We start from the raw sequence: 20,373 nt of genomic DNA on the forward strand, positions 1-20,373 counted from the left end.
CACTCAAACACCACTAACAAGGAATCCCAAATGCGGAGTCAAATTCCCCAAACAACAACAACAACAGCAACAATTATTGAATCTAGATTCAATCAAGGTCGTTCACATGGACGGCTTCATCGAGGAATTTTCCGATCCAATCAAAGCCTCCAAAATCACATCTCGTAACCCTAATTTCTTCCTCTGTAACTCAGAGCAAATGTTAATCGGTAGCTGTGTTCCTTCTCTTTCCAGCGACGAAAATCTTCAAATGGGTCAAATCTACTTCCTCCTCCCTCTCTCTCTCGCTCATTCCCCTCTTTCTCTCCCTGATCTCTGCAATTTCGCCATTAAAGCTTCCTCTGCTCTTCGAAACATTCAATCTTCCTTATTCAGGTAATCGTGTAATTCGTTGGATTTGCTTGCTTGACAATGTGATGGGTTTCGATGTCGGAGTCATTTTAGTTAATTGTTATTATTGTTGATCGGATTATTACAAAGTCAAGTGGTGAATTCAGAAAATGGATCGATGGATTCGTTCTTTTTTTCATATTTGTTATTATGATTATTGTTCCGTTTTTTTGTTGGCGGAATTAGATTGATTGAAGAATTGTTGTAATAGTTTTGTTTATTTGATTTGTTAGTGTGTGTGTATGAAAAGGAAATTGAAAAAGCAAAAAGCTCCTTTGGGATTCTCATATACTAAACGACACCGTTAATAATTCAAATCTCTCTTTTTCTTTCTTTTCTAAAAGTAATTCACATTTGCTTTATAAGTTCACATATATATATATATATATATATAAACATATTATTTTAATCTTTATTTTTTGAACAACATTTAATTTTAGTTGTTGTACTTCATATAAAATTTGAAACTATACTTATCTTTTACGGTGTTGGATGAAAAATTTATGAAATTGGGACTAATGTGTTACGACTCTATTCTTTGATAAAAACGAATCTTTGGTGTTACTGCGCATATGTTTCAAAAGAAATATAAATTTTGACTAAAATTGGAGTTAAAAGAAATAATATTTTGTTCATTTGGGATTCCTTGAATGATGCATTTAAAAAATAATATATAAATTTTAAAGCTAAATGTCTGACCACCCGGCGAAAGTGCGACACAAATGGTTCTTGACTCATACGAGTGACTACTATACATAAACACATCATATTACACAGTCGAATAAATGTGTATGGCCCATTATGTACAAAGGTGGTAGATAGTTGGAATTAATGTATATGATGCTTCATACATATTATATACTTAACCTTTTGGCAACAAACAACTCATAAGTTAGATGAACTAGTGTGCAATGTGAATGATCGTTGTACCTTGTAAGATATGGCACATGGTCATATAGACCGATTAAATAAATAGAGTGGACATATCTCAAATCTCACGCTACTATCACATAAATCATAAAATGTGTGCACAACAAACCTTCCAAAAAGATATTAACCTGCACATGAATATCTTATATTTGTTGTAATTTTGGTAATTAACTCACGTTCGGCTTATGTGTTTGTTGATATTTGTTTGAAGCGTATTGGGCACATTGATGGTTTGTGTGATGTGAATGTGCATGACACGAGCCCTGAGTTGTGAGATATGTACTGTGTGATATGTGTCTATGTGACCATGTTGCATATCTCACAAACTACAATGAGTTATGCACATACTATCATGTGCTAACTTGTGGGTTGTTCGTTACTAAAGTCTTGAGTATATATTGACAATTTGTGTGATGTGTGTCTCAACACCTACACTTAATATTTTACCTCTTTTGTGAACACAATACACATATATGTTTATAACTCTGTGACATATGCTTGTATATGATGGACTACGTACACATTTGTTTGATCATGCAACTTATTCATGTATAGTGGACGGGTCACTTACCAATATAGCTCCCCAATGAGCTATCTTAGTACCTCTAATCTCACTAGTTTATAATGCTTAATAAACAAGTTGTGAATCCTCTCAATACTTCGAGTTGTTTGTATGAAAGTAACTTAAATTAAAACAATCCCTTGACTTTCAAAAAAGAAATCCTAACTCTTTCCAAATGTGAATCGCTTACCGTTTTGGACGGTACGAATGTTTATTATATATATATTCATTAATTTAGAGAAAAGAGATGTTGATGGTGGGTTGTTTTATTTTATTTAAATATAAAAAGTAGGTGATTGAACTTGACAAAATTGTATGGTTGTTGACTTTATTGAGTATGGGGTTCCTATGGGCGTCAAGTTTCAAGTTCTTCATTTTTCAATTATAACACCAATGTGAAATGGAACCTAATTACAAATATCATAAAGTAATTATCTAATTTACACTTTAGAAACTAGGCCTCTCATGAGTGGACATAGAAGCCCATTGTTTGTACCTTAGAAAACTATTCCTCTCACGACTGGACAGTGTATAACTCTTAAAAGTCCACTCATTTGCTAATAATCCACCAAACCCCATTCAAAAGCCCATGAAAAATACTTGAAAGCAGAAGACTTTACAACTCAAACAGTAGACTCTTCTAACCATTTCAAAACAACTGCATGCTTACTAAGTACACTCCCATTACATTGAATTGTTCAGACCTGGGTAACCATCTTAACACAACTAAACATTAAGGCCTAAGATAACTAATATTGAGAGATCTAAGTTAAATGGCTTCCTAATAAGTAGGTTTCGTTCAATTGACTTTGCAACGGTTGGAGGAGTCTAAGTTTGTTTGGTTTGAGGGGAACTCACACTTAGGAAGCCTAAGTAAAGTTGTTTGATGTGCGTTTCAAACAAATTTTGAGAGCACTTATCCTAATTAAACATTAAAGAATAGGTCATACGAGAGTCTCCCTAGAAAGTGTGAGTTTGATAAATAACTATTTTAACTCTTTTAGTTAAGTTTCTTTCCTCTAAAACATTGCTCTACATAGTAGGTGATATAGTATACTTAACAAGGTTACCAATTTCTTTGTCCCTCTTCTACTATTCACTTTTGTTGTTCATATTGTTACAACATTTTGTGTGTGACTTTGGTTGTTATGTATACACGATTCATCTAATTCTCACTTGGATTAGGTTTGAAGAAGTTAAATCAAGCTAACCTAAGAGACTTTTGGGTTGAGGACATGGTAGTGTCCATTCAAGTGAAAATTCCCCTAGGCCAAGGCACAAACCAAAGGGATGAGGATAGCAATTGGGGTTTCAAACTCAATAATTTTTGTAACCTTTCTTAGGCTTGAAACCATAATATTATTAGGAAGCATATGTGGTGACACAAAGGTGCCCTTATAAATGTATGCCACATGCTACATTCCTCAACAAATTCAACTTCAACTTAACCCCATTAATGGCTTCTTTTAATAATTCCAACTATACACTCTAACTCACTCTCATCTTATTTTTCTATTATTTCAACTTTTAACTACACACTGTCTTAATCTAAACTTTATTTTTTTAACATTTTTTTTCTCTTTAATTCAAATCTTTCCTTACCCAGTTATGTTTTTCGAAACTAACTAACCATAACACCCGCATAATTACTAAAGGATTGAAGGTTGAAACGGACGTCAATTTAACAATTTTTCAATAGGCAATGCTTTGGGCAATTGAAATGTGGGAAATTAAACCATGTTGTAAGATCGGCCTAGATTGAATTTTCTATCGAAGAAAAGTAAAATAGTACGTTGATATATTTGACCATCCGAACGTCCAAGTCATTAAGGAGAAGCTAGCTAATAATAAGATTGTGAAGATCAATGATATACAATGATTATTGCAAACATAGCCCATCTATCTTTGTTGCTTTCTCGTTACCTCGTCAACCAATAGATTAGCTAACAAATTAAAGAAACTAGTGAAGAGATAAATATTAACAAAAAAAAAAAAACCCTAAATCTAAAGAGGAATGGGAAATTGCTCTCTAACCTCTTAACTAAATCTTATTAGGTCAGTAAACGGTCTTCCACGTGATCTTTTTCAAATGTGGCCAAAGATGTAACTCTCGTCAAATATGTTTTTTCTAGATTGATGGACAACTATTTGTTCTATTTGATGACTAGTCTACGTACTGTCTCGTTTTTGTTTTCTAATAAGTAGATTCTCGTTTGGAATCCAAGTGTACATTATTGTAATGACATCAAAAAAACCCATCATGTAATAATGTAAAATTATTGCATAAAACCATAACTTCTCTTCCTAATAACTCTTCTTCCACCTTATTACGTTTAAATAATTAAATCTTAATTACAACTAATATAATTTATTTATACCTAAGTTTACTCTATTTGGAATGCATCATTTACAACCATTACCTTATAATTTCTAAAATATGTTATATGTTTTGAACCTCCTCTTGCTCTTACTGTTATTACTCATTCTCCATTTTGCTTAGGTATATTTTAAATTGAGACAAAAATGCATTCATAAGGTATCATTTTTTTTCCTCTTATATATACTCAACAAAACGAGAATCAATGACGAGTGACAAGAGCAAAAGTGAAAGAAAGTATCGAATTACCAAAAGTGACTATTGAAACGAACGAGAGTGAAAAGCAAGCGTAAAAGTCTAAACTAACCCTACTTCAATTAATTAAGGGTTGTGAAATGTAATTTGAGTATATGATTAAGTAAACATAAGGGACACATATCTTTATCTTTACCCAATTGGTGGAAAATTAATCACAATCCCATTCCCCACTTTCACATATTTCATGGAAAGAAAAAAAGTTTTCCCAAACTCCAATTTTCCTATAAAATGCCAATATTGATTAACTCAACAACACACCCTTTCCACTCTCATCACGAGACTCAAAGTTCAAACCTTCCCAAAAATCCTCAAGATAAACTCAAACCCCATCAGGAAATGGCCATTAATCAAGTTGTCCTACCACTTCTACCCTTATTGGTCCTAGTCCTAGCACTCATAGTCCAGAGTTCTGCGGCGGCGCCACCAACGGCACCTCTATCGCCAGCAGCAAATGAGTATTTAGAAGCCCACAACAGAGCAAGAGCAGAGGTGGGGGTGGAGCCTCTGCAATGGAGTCAAAATCTGGCGAGTCTTACAGATCGACTGGCTCGATTCCAACGCAACCAAAAGGGGTGCGGGTTCGCGGAGCTGAGCGGGAGCCGGTACGGAGGAAATCAGATGTGGGTGAGTGGACGGGTACTGACGCCGCGCGAAGCAGTGGAGGCGTGGGTTAGAGAGAAGGCGTTTTATAATTATTCGAGTAATACGTGTGTTGGGGATCACCATTGTGGAGTTTATACTCAGGTGGTGTGGCGGAAGTCGGTGGAGGTGGGTTGTGGTCAGGCTACTTGCTGGAAAGAAGGGATTACTTTGACCATTTGTTTCTATAACCCACCCGGAAATGTCGTCGGTGAAAGTCCTTATTAGAGATAAGAGGTTTGTTCGTTTTCTTCTTTTAAGAAAATAAAAATGTGTAAGGTAAGATAATGTAATGTGACGTTGTTCAAATAATAAATGCCTTTGTTTTTGTGTTATAGTGCACTTTTGAATGAAGCCAAAGCTTATATTATAACAAAATGAGAGAGAAAAAAGAAAGGGTAGATCTGAGTGAGTCATTCTGCATATCGCAGTGAGTGTTGTGGGCATCAAAAAGTTGTATTGTTCTAAAATAATAATGGGGGAAAGAAGACAAACATATTAGAAGCCCACTTCTTGCACCAAATGAAGATTTCTATAAGATATTTGTATGTATATATTATATTATATACTTTATATTACATATCCTTTACATAGGATCTTCAACTTTTGTCGTTCTAATAAAATAATTCATCACATGAGTGCTCTTCTACTGCCAAAGTCAGTACTGACTGTTTCCTAATTAATTTTCACAACTTACCAATTTAATAATATCTCAATCAATGGTGTTTAAACTTTGTCTATAATTAACAATCCTAACATAGAAGAATAAGATTTGAACTTATAGAAACTATATAGTTGAATGATGTTTACTTTGATGATTAACGAAAAATTTAGTTTTATATGTTGACATACAAATGTGTCAATACTATGATATTATTTGTCGAATTTAGAAATAGAAGTAAAATCATACAAAATGATTGCTAATCGAATTATTAAGTTATACATTTCAAAAGTTGCTCCAATAGTTTGATAAAGCAATCTCAAGCTCAGGAAATTGAAGGGAAGATAATATGAACATTTCAAGTAGAAAATAAGATAGGTCCATTTTTTGTATTCTCAGATGTCTTTGCTTACAGTTCTTCTATGTACAAATGAGAAATCAAATTCAATGCACAAAAACTTCAGCATTTGAGTTGATCCCAAAAAAGAAGGAAATGCAAGCAAGCAAATTAGATAATCAGCTCCTTAGAAATCAGGTACCTGAAAGTGTAGTTTGGAGGAATCCATTCGACATTCTTCCGTGGATTCCCAAGCAGCGATCGTTTGACACTCTTTCTCAGTGATTCAGGCAAGCTCTTGAGAATCATCTCCATCAGCCCAAATGAACATAGACCAGAGTCCTTCACGAATGACTCGATGATCTTTGGAAGAAGAAGCTTTTGGTCCTTTCTTACACCAAACGTGGCTCGAATGTACTCGTCTTTTGAAGTTTCCAATTCTTGAAACACTCTTTTAGGTGTGTAAACACGAACCTAAGACAACATTAAAATATTTATGAAACCTTCTATTCATAACTTTTACAGTTGAACAAGTGTCATATACTATAACAGAGAAACAAGAAAAGTGGAACATTAGAGCAGTGAGTTCAAAAGTTACCGCAGGGTCCGAGTGGCTCCCGGAACAAAGGGCGAAATGTAAAAGGGGTTCTGGACGGTCAATTATATATGTTTGTCGTTCATCTCCGATCTTGAATTTTGTCCTTGAGGGAAGCAAGAGCCGAAGCCACTGCATATGATGAAACTCATTATATCAGGCCTATAGAGAAATGCAATCTTTCTGGTTTAGTGAAAAATCAAGAGAGACAATACCACATCATGATACGAATAAAACTTTTCGAAGAAAGTAGAAAATAGAACATTTGATACCTGCCGAGGACGAGGCATCCGACAGCCAAGAATACAACTCTGAATTGTGTCTACACTAATTGTATGGCCTCCAATGTTATATGCAGACTGAAAACAATAAACAAAGTGAGAAATAGTGATGAAGACCAAAGTGAGCTAAGGTTCCTAATAGAAACAAGAGAAGTTACCTTCAAGAGAAGAAAGGCTCTCTTGACATTGTTTTGAGGTACTCCATAAGCCAAATACGTCTGTTCAAAAACAAGGAAATGATTATAATCCGGTTCTGTGGGGAAAGTAGAGTAAGGATGGAATAATATATGCAAAAGGTTGACATGTTTACATGCATCACCAATGAATTGTGTATATTTATCCAGAAAGCCAACTTTTCCTCGTAACTAAGTTTCCCCAAATCAACTTCCTCTAAACGAGAGATAAGCAACCTGTCAAAACATAACCCAAGCCGACAACATAAGTCACAGCACGATAACAGAAAAAAGCCCTAGAAAAGATTTGTGATGATAATTCCTAAATATTGCATAGGGTGACCTGAAGTTTTCGAGCAAACTCTTGACATGACATAGTTTCTGAGGGTCTCCACAAATCCATGAAATCTCAATCATTGTACTGTATGGCCCACTAAATTCTTTAAGACCTTCTATGAGAAAAGGATTGTCCAATCGGACGTCAAAGGATGAGTTGTTTCTGAACCCTGGACTGCACATAGCAGATTGTTCTCCTGGAGAAAATGCACTAGCTGATGACAAAGAAGACACTGGAGACGAAAGTCCAAGATTCAACGAAGATGGCTCCGTGAGTTTGCTATATATAGTCGATATGCACTTGATCATGTCTTCTGAAAGCCGGTTAGGAGTCTCGGGTATATGGTCAGAAATGCGAGTTCCAAGATGCTCTGCGAGACTGATGATATTGGATGAAACATTTTGTGCATACTGTGAAGAAACAGCAAACAATTCATCACGAAAAAAACTTCGATAATGCTTCAAAAACACTTGCAATGCTTCAAGTGATAGAACTTACCTCCATCATGGACACAGGTTGGGAGTGACATGCACGCAGAGTTCCATCCAATGATTCTACTGAAGTAGACACTTTATCCAAAGAAGCTGCATCTACCGTTGTCAGAGACGATTGAGAACGAGGATAATCGGCAACCAATAGTTTTTCATCTCTTCCAATATCACTATAATCCTTCCTTGGGTTTTGAAGTGACAGACAAGCAGACGGGAATGTTGAGTTTACATATTTTGGGGCAACGTCAGATAGAGGAGATTCCATTCCCCTGCCTTTAAGGATTGAAGGCAATTTCGACTTCTCGTCTTTAGCAGAAGGGGATGAAGACGATGATTGTCCATCAAATGCTTTTCGGTACAAAGAAAGAAGATATTGTTCTAAATGCACAACTTCTACTTCTAAAATTGCAATCTCCTTGATTAACTCCACAGCTGACTGCAGTAAAAAAATTGATTAAATCTACAAAATGATTAAAATGATACATGTTCAGAGGTTACAAGAACTTATTACATATTTCTTCCCGTAAAAATGAATTGCCTTTTCCTATATGACAAGGCATAGAACATCTGAAAACAATTGAAGAGGTTGTTTTACCTTTGGCATTGAGATTTTGTCTGATTCATTACATGTAAAGACCCCATGACCCAACGTTTTTTCTAATGTAGAGCGGAGCTTGAACTGGTCTTGCAATCGCTTCTCAAGTTGAATAATCTAAATTGAAGCATTCAAATGATAAAGTAAGGAAAAATGAGAAAAGAAAGAGGGTGATAAAGTAATCAATAAAAAGTTGCTGGTATAACTCGGTTGGCTTGTGGTTGTTTTTTTTACGTTTACAAGCACAAGGACTTCAGAATTTAGTTCCATACCTCCTGCTTCAAAGAATTATGCAACCCAATCTTTGGTGATGAGTTTTTCTTAGTCTCAACTTCTTCTACCTGATCCATCTCCTGGAGTGCAATGGGAGAATACAAGTAAGTTTCCATTTTGCAGAAAAAAATCACTCAACAGTTGCACTCATGAGTTATCTTTAGAAAGGGAGTTTTGTACAATAGGTACTTCTATCTTAAATTTCCTCATAGCGTACCTACTAAGAATTTGAACTTGTGGTCATGTCATTTTTGTAATCTACAGTTGATAAGGACGTAGAAAATAAGAAAACATCTTACCAGTTTTACAGTGTTGGACGACTCAAGCAAATTATTTAATCGATCATCTTGAACTGCTTTCTTGTCGACCGAGCTGCCATGTGCGGAGAGCAAAGACAAAAGAATTCTACAACATGAGTAAAAGAAGAAGTCAAGGACAATGGTTTCTCATCATCGTTCAGAAAACCGAACTTCCCCATCAAAACTATGCTTCTCATACTTTTTTCCAAAAAGAAAAAGAAGATAAACAATAACAAAGACAACTGATTGCAACTTCCCCCTTCTTAACATGTCTCAGGCTCAGCTACAGACTCTATTACAATAATCAGCCAATTTCACAAGACAGACAGGAGAAGTCTTCCTACCCTCCTAATTTCCAAAGCTCTATCGTGAAGATCTGAATTGAACCTCAACTCTCATTTATACAGAGCTCCAGACTACACAATACTTCGAGTTCAGAACTCAAACAAGAACACAGACCAAAATTTCAAAACTCATTACGTACATTGATAACAAACAAAAGGAAAAACACATTGAAAGCTACCTTCTGGAACGGCTGTACCCTGTTTTTACATCCACTCCCAGCATTTTTGTATTTGCTAAGCCGACCTCCAACCAGAATCCAAAACCCGCGAAGCCAACTCAAAATTACAAAACACACCCAAAAACAAAAGAATCAACTCCCAAACAAGAGAATAGAAGTAATGAAACAGGGAGAAAGATGAAGGGAGCTAAAATGGAAGAAACCGATCAATCTGTAGCTCAGCACAGAGGTTATGGAAAGGCTGCAACAGACCCACAAAGAAAAAACGGTCATAGAAAAGGAAGCTTTTCTAGTAACAAGCTTCCATTGAAAAAGGGACCCATCAGCTCAGAGAAAAGGTAGAGATTCTGAAATGGGTGTTTTTAGAAAAATTTGGTGAGAAATGGACAGGTCGTTGGGGTTTGAATGAAGAGAAGAAAATAAAAGTCCAAATCGTCAACTGGGTAAGCGATTGAGAAGTGGGAAAGTGGCCAAATTAGAGATTTCAAAGGGGAAACATGAGTAGAATGGTTAAAAGAGTGTGTTGTTATTATATAAGGAGAGTCGCCGGCCAAGTTCTCTGGTTTTCAGGCAACCGGTAATGGGTTCTGCATTATCTCTACATAAATGGTCGATTTCTCAAGGAAAAACGAAGGAGATGATTCAATTTAACAAACTTCTATGATAATTGGTGCTTAGAAATGAAAGAACCAACAAATATAAACACAAACATTTAACATTTTCAATAAGAAACAATTGCCTCTCTCCACTAATGATTTTGTTGAAATTTTAAAAAAAAATTAAAAATCAATTTATACATTGAATTTTAGCTTTCCATAAAATTTATAATCTACATTTTTTTCTCTACTTTATAAATATTTTAGTTTATTTTAATATATCTCAAACTTTTTTATTGGACATAAATTACAGAATTAGAAAGTTGCTACAAAAATACGTAAAAAAATAGCTCAGGATACTTTTTTTTTTTTGTATATTATTAATATAGTAAAATTAGTGATATCAGACGATAATTATAGTGTTGTCAACTTTTAAATTTACTACTTATGTAATTATTATCATAATTTTTTTGTTATTTTTGGAAGAGTCTTTTTTTACTTAGTATTGACATAAAGTTGAAATACCAATGCAATACAAATATATAATTTTTATATACTTGTATCGATCGATATGTTTTTTTTTTTCTCTAAATCTAATACATTAGCTACCCAACTAATATGTACAAAATACAAAGTATATTTGTTATAGAATTGATATAGCAAAATAAATGTCTTAAAAAAAAGATCATATCCAAATTTTGAAAAATAGAATATATTAATGAGTATTTTATATTTGGTATAACAATTGTCACCATTAATGCAATTGAGATATCAAAATCAAATAAATTTTTTGAAAATGCAACACTAATAATGCCAAAAACCTTAATCAAACCATTAATTGATATTCCATAAAACGTGGGTTGAAATTTAATTAACTTGACAAAAGGTTAGAATTGAGTTCGTATGGATTATAGTTAGAATTATTAGAGAAATCTCGTAATCAACATACAGTCTATTATTTGATAAAAACAAACTTTAAAGTTAGAATTTAGTTCAAGTTAGAATTTAGTTCATTCGATATGCTTTAATAAATATGTGTTCTCTCTAAGTACACAATATGGTTGGTGTTACAAATATTTTATGTCTTTGTAAAGCTTTCTTTTTAGCTTTTAGTTGTGTATTTAGACCTAATCTTTTGTTTTATTACATTTCTTTTGGAAAATGCTTCATCTTTTTCATTATTATTATTATTGTTTTGGTTTAACCATACATATATTTTATATTAGTTGAGTTATTTCTTTATTTGTATTATTGTGTTTGCCAAAAGAGCCTTGTGAATTTGAAGTATACTTTTGATTAAGAGTTTAAGTTTCGAGTAAACTTTTAAACAGAAGTTTTTGTACTTAAGGATAATATTATTGGGGGTTATACTTGTCTGATTGTATTTGTTATTTTTTTCTTAGAAATTAAACGAGATGTGTACTTTGGGTCATAATATTTCACTATCTTGTCCCTCGTTTTGCCAACCATGATGTTCTATCTTTTGAAGATTTTAGTCCTTGCTTATTTTCTTTCTAAACTAAGTTGTTGGCTGCTTTGTGTTTGAAAAAAAATGTGTGAAATGAAGATCATTCGATGAACAAGTTGAAGCAAAGTGCCACACCGTATCAAAGCTTTTCAATCATTTACCTAGACCAAGTTGAAATAATCTTGATAACTCATAGAAAAATGCATTAGTTTCGAAAAACTTCTTGTATAAAGATTTTCATCTGAAACTAACGACCCTTATCTAAAATTTAGCAATATTTTTTTTACACGAACTACAAAATTGAATGAAAGACATTTTTTTTTTTATAATTGAAAAGTAATATAAATAGGGATGGAGGGAAAAAGAAGAAAAGCCAAAAAGGGTAAATAGAAGATGAAAATTGGGAAAGCAAATATAGGGTTTCTCTCTTTATATGCAAACTCATAATCATATGGACCACTAATTCCTTCACGGAAACCACAACAATTCTTTGGGATTTATGACTTTAACTTTTTCATTAATACACTTTTTACAATCGATTTTTCTAATACTAACAATTACGTAACAAACATGTCTTACTATCGAGCTAAATTTATTTTTAACGATTCATGTATCTTTCACGATAAGAACTTATCTAAATTGTTAGATTGGTACAAACCTAACATTTAAAAGTTTTCGTTCTTTTTCGTAAAAGAGTATCTCTAAACCTAATTTCATCTCAAGATGTGATGTTGAGTGGGAGAGATGTCTTCTATTTCCATCGTGAGGAGAAACAACTTACTCTCATTCCTTTGTTTCCTTGTTGTTTGCACATAAAAATACAAACATATTAACAAAACTTTTGGTTTCTTTTCTTTTCTCCATGAATAGTTTATTTGAAGAAAAAGGACATGATCTCTATGATAATTAATCCTCTCTCTCTATATATATAAACATGTATAAAATAAAATAGAAAGGGTTGAATAATAATCCAAAGGCTTCACTCTCTTCCACGTAAAACTCACAAGCAAAACAACTAATGAAAAACATTGTGTCTCAATGCTGCCAAAATCTTTGCTTTTGGATTTTTGGGAATTGGGAATTTAATCTTCTCTATTATAATTACTTTTCTTCTCTCTCTCTCTCTCTCTCTTTTTAATTTATTAATTTTTCTTTTTTACATATGTTTGCTTTCACCATACTTTTACATTGTGACAGAAAGTTAAACATTACTTATATGAATCAATAAGATTAATTAAATATATTTGTTAAATAGAGTATAGTTTATGATATTGTGCCAAAGTTTGAGAAGTTAAGAAAAACTCTCTCTATATATTTCTCCATGCATAATTAGAGGCATTTATATACAACAAGCAATTTTATTTAGTTGTTGATGTAAGAATTTATATAGTTCACTGTTCAAGCTTCAAAAATTTTCAAATTAAACTTTCAATATTGTACCTTTTTGTGGGGAAAAACTATACATTACTATTTAATATAGCATAGGGAGAAAGATGTTAATACTCAATTGACTTTGGAAAAGATTCTTCTTTTCTTTGGACTTTCCCACACAGTTAACAACTTGAATTATTTGCATCCTAAATATATATGAACAAAGAAAAGTAAATATTTCAATATATATATAGAAAAATGAAACTTCTATTTTATCTTATCAAAACTAACCCTCCCCTCCATGCAAAAACAAAGCTCTAAGAAAAATACAACATTACAAAAAGCATATTATATATATATTATTTTTGGGTAAGTGAAACAACCATATAGGTATTTTAATAAAATAAGCCAAAGGGTGACAGACATGCTTCATGGATTCATGTAGTAGTTCGAGTTTGTATCGTAATTTTAATTTTAAAAAGTTTGAATATTCCAAAACTTACACAAAGTTTCATGAAACTCAGATTCTTCTCGAAAAGTATCCATTAATATTTGTTTTTCTTCAAAATGGGATGATTCAATTCAAATGATTTTTTTAATAAAGGAAAATGTGATTAATCAAACCCAAATTATTCAAAAAAATATATATTTGAGAATTTAATTAAATTGATCATCCTACTAAATTTAACATAAATTGATGAAAATATGAAACTATTATATATTTTTTCAAATTCATAAACTCAAATATTTGTTGAACTAGAAAAGCGACTTTATTAATGGTAGTTAATTAGAGACGATGATAATAAGTGAGTCATGTATAGTAAAAGAGGGGTAATCAACTTCAATTCTACGGGAACATTATTGTTTTCTAATCATGTGAGCTTTGCTTTCTTCTTTCTTTCTATAGATAGTCCTAAATAGATAAGTTTGAAAGCATAGATTAAATTGTTGATATAAAAGAAGGGGTGTTTGTAAAAGCTAAGAGTATTGAAAAAGGAAAAATGGGTAAAAAAGTACTTCAAACCATTATTTATCCTTTTAGATTCAATTTGTCTAAGAAAAGTTTCACAACTTTTTCTTTTGAGAGTGGATGTCTAAGTATAGCATAAGCCATCATCATGTCATATATTTGGATTGCTTTTACACAATAAACCAAAACTCAAGTTTCATACTACTCAGATTCCTTTTAGAAAAGGAAAAATAACAATTAATAATATAGGGCTAACTATAGTGTGATCTATAGCTCATTTCTATCTTATTAAAAAGAAATATCTCCTTTTGGTGTGTCATGATTTAGTTATAGCATTTTCTTTTAGAAATGTACCTAATTTTATGTCTTTCACTCATTACACAAATTATAAAAAAGTATTCTTAAGATGGAATTGATATATATATGTATATATATGACATCAACCTTTTTTTTTTTTTTTTACAAATGATGAATATTAGGGTTACATTGTAGCTCTAAATGTAAAGAAAACGATATTGATAACAATATTCTTCTTATTCTTATTCTTCTTCTTTTTTCCCTAAATAGAGGCTAACTTCTTCTTTTCTTTGGAATAGGCATGCATGGGTTAGCTCAAGCTTAAGCATGCATTTGTGTTTAACATACAAAAGGGAGAGAGAGGGAAACCTCTATTTTAATTGGGGTGAAAACAAAAGGAGGAGTAAAGGATGTGGTGTGGATACATAGAGGGTATAAATATATTTTGACATACTTATAAAAGTTGAAGAGTTAAATTGATACAATTACTAATTAATTTATGATTTAAATTGACCCAAACTTCAAATTTTAGAGATGTAAATTGTGATATCAAGCTAGTTCAAACTAAGTGTATAAGTTTGTGTATGTGTTTAACATTGAAAACGAGAGAGAGAGAGAGAGAGAAATATAAAGAAATGCATGAAAAATTAACAAAAGGGAAAATATATAAAAGGGTGTTGTGTGATTATGGAGATGTAAAAAAGACACATACTTGTTACACAATTGGATGGAAAGTTGACTCTTTTTGTTTGTGATAAGTATTAGAATATGGTTGAGGTTAAGTGTAGATGTGTTTAGTTTAACCTCTTTTGTTTTAAAAATAAAGGGTGTGTTAGTGTGATGATGATGAAGAGGATTTGGTAAGAGTAGTTTTAGTTGGAAATGAAAAAGTTGAGCACTAAGGGGGAGAGGGGTTGGGGGCTTGAGAGTGTTAATTAGAGAGAAAAACAAATGCATTAATATATCCAAAAGGGTTCAAAGGAATCTTTGAGTGGATGAGTAAGTGAAAGCCAAAGTCCAACCTCACAAAACCCTTTTTAAAGAGAGAAGAGAGAAGAGAGTTGAGAGAGATAGATGAGATACCCTTTTGGGTTGGATATGATTGGCATTGACTTGTTTGTCCAAATCTCTTTGGAAACTCTCTCTTTTTCCAATTCCCACACCCCTTTTTCCACTTTTCTCCCCTTTTCCCTTTTTACCTTTTTACCTTTCTCTATTACAATTTTACTACTTCCAAAATTTCAATCCAAATATACCTTTATTGCTACCCATATATACATTAGATATGTATCATTTACCCAAACCCACCTCTCACACATTCTTGGGTTTACCTACATTAGAGTTATAATGATTTTCCTGCTATAACATGTATACATATGTGTGTTCTCAAATTTTATAGGTAACAAAATGCTTTTTAAAAAATCAACCAACAAGTTCATTTGCATTGAGGAATGAAGGTGAAATTATAAAGACTATAATCGAACAAATTTTAAAGTATAGAGACTAAGATGACATTTTTAAGGTTTTTTTTTTTTTTTACAATTAGAATATTTTTAATTTATACAATAAAATGGAAAAAATGTGTTGTATGATTGATGATGATAAAATGTGTTTGGGTATATTAGGTAGATAATAAAAATAATTAAACAAAATTAAAGGGAAGGGTGGTTAGAGAAAAGGGTAGTTGGAATTTATAACCCAAACTTATTCTATAGTACTTTCCAATGTGATAACATGTGATAGCTTTGTTTCCTATTTTAAGTATCAACATCTTTTTCCTACTTGAATTGTATGATTAATTGTTCAATTTCAATCGGTTAAGTTCAAGTGTTGAAAAGGTTCGATATATAAATGAATCTCACAAAAAAAAATATGTGACATAGGCGTTCTTATATCTTGATTCTATCTTTCTTAACTGTATATTAAATTAACTTTATATCTTTCTTAACTGTGTATTAAATTAACTTTACACGTATGCATATATGAAACATTTAAGGTACTTTACACGTATGCATATATATGAAACATCTAGAGTGTGTTTGTGGGTAAATTTGAACTATAGGAATGGATTTGAAAAGAGGGAAAGAAAATAAAGGTTTAAAATTTAAGACATGAGATTGAAAGTAAGATATAAAAGCAATTGGGCCACAAGGAAGAGTGATAATTGGGCCCTTTCGATCCACTTCAATCTTGGCATATTGAAGTTCAAGCCCATTGAAAGGTCTAGACTGAGGTACCCAATAAATTATGAAAAAGCCCACAAAGACTCCAAGTTAGTTCTCTCTTACTAACTTTATTCTTTAAGGAAATGGGAACATGCATGCAAAGTCAGCTATAACTTCAACTAAGGGTAGATCTCATTCTCGTAAACAAACTTCAAACTCATACTTCTCGCTCCCTTTAATTTAAGTATCAGTTTATATGACAACTACTATTTTCGATGTGTAAGTTTCTTTATTTTACATGACATTTTTCTTTCTCTCGAAATAGAAACCACCACCAAGTCACAATAATACATCAAATGTGTTTTGACTTACTATGAAATGTTAGTTGCGTCAAAGTTGATAACCTCTAAATGAAAAAGTGATTAGTAATCTAGTGTTGGTGTACGTTAGCCAAAATAAGTAGCATATAGTATTTCTAATATTGTTCTATCATAGAAGAACCAATCTATAGAAGGTATGAATATTTTATAGTTTAATACTTCTCAAGATATATGAATAATTTAATACTCGAACACTTTCTTACTTTTAAGACCATAATACCTAATTAAGTTGAAGGCTCGCCTATGTTGTAATCTTAATAAAACACTATTAAAAACCTACAATATACTTCTAAATACATTTTAATTAATACTAATACATAATTAAAATTCCAATTTTACAATTTAATCATATCATTTTTAACTATATGCTTCATATATTTTTGTGTACTAAAAACATCATCTATACTATATATATATATAATTTGAAATAATCTTAATATCCTAAAATAAGGTGTAGGCTCAACCCAAATAATGGTAGGGGGCAAGTCTTTAAAAATTAATATATTTATAAAATAATAATAATAAAAAATATAAAAAAGAATGAAAAATGTTTGACTTGTGTGTATTTAATGGGATATAGAGAAAAGACAAAAAAAGTATTTGAAGTACTTTGAAGTTTGAAGAAAAGAATTAAATGATTATAGTATTGAAAAGGATTGGGTTGGTTTATGGGCCTTGAAGAGCCCTAAATATCGGCCCACATTTCATCTTCTTAACAAAGACAGCCCACTGCTAGGGGTCCCTCCTTCCCCACAGACTAACATTTAATTTCACATTATCTTCATATTCAATTTAGACCAACCAACCCCTCCTATTTTTTCTGTTTCTTTGCATTAAATAAATTTATTCAAACCCTACCTTATATAATTTTAAATTAAAATCCACCTACTCTCTCTTCTCTCATTCAAATTTTTCATTCCTTTCCTCCTTGTATATTTTACCCATATACCCACACTATATTTCCTTTCGAGATCGATTAATAGTTAACCACTATCATTGTCGACTTGAATAGTTATAATTAAGATACAACATTATCTTGTATTAATATAAACGATCATAATTGACAGTGTCGAACCTTTTTTTTTAATACAACAATTGAGAGGGGAGAGATTCGATGTTGAGTTAAGATATTTCTTTAACATGGTCAATGAATTCTTATCTCATGTAGTATGATGTAACCATGTTAATAATTATCATACATAACTATATCTAAATTTGGTCTATACGGGTTAATCTTTCTAGCTCTTCTTGCCGACAATTAGTATGAATGTGAGGTCAATAGTGCAGTTTTTTATGTTAGTAATTGAGTGATGCCCGTCTTGACTTAATCTTCTCTCTTTTTTTTGTTGTGACAAAATGATTTTTGATTTTTTTTTTTTTGAAGCATTGATTCTTCTTCATTATAATTATGGGTGATGGATCGTTATGCATCAAGAACATAAGAGGCCAACAGGACCACCTTTGTCTCTACTACACAGTAATTGAATATAAGATGCCTTTTCTTTTCTCTAGTTAATGTTGCAATTAATATAGAGTGAATTTCGTCTATATACTTTGTATGGAACCAAAGATAATAAATAGGTTTGATGTTCAATGTGACATATTTTATTCTGTGAACATTCGTTCCTTAAGTCCTAAATAAACTTAATATATAAAAGGACCAATAATCAATCAACAAACCTTGTCTGATCTCTACACCTTGAGTTAGGGTTTACTTTCAATTCCACATTGTAAGGTAGTGTGAAATATTGTTAGAAATTAAACATACTATCCTTTCTTATAATATGTCAAAGGTTGGGTACGAGCTAGAGATGTCTTCTTTCTCATAATCAATTAATATACTCTAATTATGCTTACACATATGATAATTTGTTTATTTGCTTTATTACATGAGCTACAATCGAATTGCCATAAAATGTTTTGTAAACTCATCTAAGTTGGAAGGAAATGGAGAGTATAGCACTTACACATTTAGGTTTAGGAATACTACGTCATAGTGGGAGCTTTGGGGACAACATCCTTGAAGCCTAAGTTCGACATTAGAAGTTTAGTGGGTGTCACATATAAACCCTCTAATTATAACGCCTTCGAACCAAGATTCAGAATTCAGATCTCTGACATTTTCCTACATCTCTTGCGACCTGACATCATCATCATTTCATCTCTCAAACCAGCACAAGTCTTTTCAGCATGTTTTATTCTCACTCACATGTATACTAGAAAAATTCTCAGGAGGTCATCCAACATAGAATTGCTCTAAGCTAAGCATACTTAACTTTGAAGTTCCTATGGCCGAGCCACCGAAAATGAAAGTGCACCTTGTTGGTATATGTAGTAATTTTTAATTCTTTCAAATCTTTTTTAACATTACTTTCATGTTCTCGTGAACCCTTTCATATATGATATCAGTTAATTTATGTCTTCCTCCTAAACTTGGAACACTACACTAATCTTATTGGTGCCTTTGCAATATGTATTATTTTCTCGTTGACATAACTAATACACTGTTAAAGATCAAACACACAAATATCTGTGTTGTCTATATTTTTTTTACGTTTTCTTGATTCCTATATTCATCGATTTCATAACCATATATATGGCTATAAGTCTAATTTGACAAGACAATACAGAGATAGAGGTGCCATATGGATATGAAGCAAAAGGAGATAATTAATGATACACATATAGCACAAGGCTAAAAATTTAAGAAGGAAGTGAAATGTTTTTGTCTATATAGGTGAAGAGTTCTTGTTGCTTGAAATTTTATTTTTTTCATTTCTAAGCTATGGCTAACTCAAATATATATGCATATAACACTACTATTTTCCAACAACTTTTCCATTAAGAAAATGCTTTTATATATATAGAAAGAAGTAAAAAGGGAAAAAAATCTCCCAAAATAAAATTGATCTCAAAGGAAGCTAAAATTTAGTGCTTAATTAAAATTAAAACATTGGAAAATTAGTAACTAAAAGTATAAAATAGAGCAAAAGGTAGAACACATGTAATTTGTTCAAAAATGTTAATCAATATTTGTATCCTTAATATCATTCGAAGAAATCTACACGTATTTGTGAATTCATGCATGCATTGATAATGGTATTCAAAGATAATGATTTACATATAAAATTTTTACTAATTTAATCAATTCAGATTATAAGCTCAAACGTAATATTAGTTGAACAAATTCTATAACAAAGAGTAATATAATATAAAAGTGCTAAGAAAGAAAAGAAAGGTAATTACTTGTTCTATAATCAAACTTCATGAATACACAAACAATTCCATTTAACTACTTTAATAGGATTATATTAATTAATTCAACTAATATATAAAGAATATATATATACAACAACCACTTAGCTAGAAGATGAAAATAGAATATAGCTACTAATAATAACATAT

At 31.8% G+C, this 20,373-nt stretch overlaps 2 protein-coding genes across 4 annotated transcripts; one reads left to right on the forward strand and one right to left on the reverse strand.

Annotated features, from left to right (window-relative positions):
* Positions 1–4,691: 4,691 nt before the first annotated feature.
* Positions 4,692–5,579, forward strand: LOC101207360 (STS14 protein). The gene has a single exon (XM_004147994.3). It carries the CDS (start codon positions 4,746–4,748, stop codon positions 5,382–5,384), a length of 639 nt encoding a protein of 212 aa, XP_004148042.1. The 5' UTR covers positions 4,692–4,745; the 3' UTR covers positions 5,385–5,579.
* Positions 5,580–6,073: 494 nt separating this feature from the next.
* LOC101212736 lies at positions 6,074–10,405 on the reverse strand. Of its 3 annotated transcripts, XM_031881136.1 has the most exons (12): positions 9,722–9,858; positions 9,543–9,614; positions 9,199–9,304; positions 8,899–8,979; positions 8,627–8,743; positions 8,039–8,467; positions 7,547–7,950; positions 7,341–7,440; positions 7,189–7,248; positions 7,022–7,108; positions 6,753–6,881; positions 6,074–6,628 (listed from the first exon to the last, which is right to left on the reverse strand). In XM_031881136.1, exons 4-12 carry the CDS (start codon positions 8,974–8,976, stop codon positions 6,326–6,328), a joined length of 1,707 nt encoding a protein of 568 aa, XP_031736996.1. In that variant the 5' UTR covers positions 8,977–8,979; positions 9,199–9,304; positions 9,543–9,614; positions 9,722–9,858; the 3' UTR covers positions 6,074–6,325. The 3 variants fall into 3 exon arrangements, with proteins under 3 accessions (XP_031736996.1, XP_011649356.1, XP_004148063.1); XM_011651054.2 differs by lacking the exon at positions 9,543–9,614 and having other exon boundaries at positions 9,199–9,271; positions 9,722–10,405; XM_004148015.3 differs by lacking the exon at positions 9,543–9,614 and having other exon boundaries at positions 9,722–10,405.
* Positions 10,406–20,373: the final 9,968 nt, after the last annotated feature.

Source organism: Cucumis sativus, chromosome 2, assembly GCF_000004075.3.
Source record: "Cucumis sativus cultivar 9930 chromosome 2, Cucumber_9930_V3, whole genome shotgun sequence".
In the NCBI taxonomy this organism is placed as follows: Eukaryota; Viridiplantae; Streptophyta; class Magnoliopsida; order Cucurbitales; family Cucurbitaceae; genus Cucumis; species Cucumis sativus.

Excerpts from the sequence above, each read along its gene's own strand:
- LOC101207360 (XM_004147994.3), top strand. The coding sequence starts at position 4,746 with ATGCCAATATTGATTAACTCAACAACACACCCTTTCCACTCTCATCAC.
- LOC101212736 (XM_004148015.3), bottom strand. The coding sequence starts at position 9,765 with ATGCTGGGAGTGGATGTAAAAACAGGGTACAGCCGTTCCAGAAG. Across the intron at positions 8,980-9,198 it reads CGTCCAACACTGTAAAACTG|GAGATGGATCAGGTAGAAGA; the intron begins GTAAGATGTTTT and ends ATTGCACTCCAG. Across the intron at positions 8,744-8,898 it reads ATAATTCTTTGAAGCAGGAG|ATTATTCAACTTGAGAAGCG; the intron begins GTATGGAACTAA and ends GCTTCAATTTAG.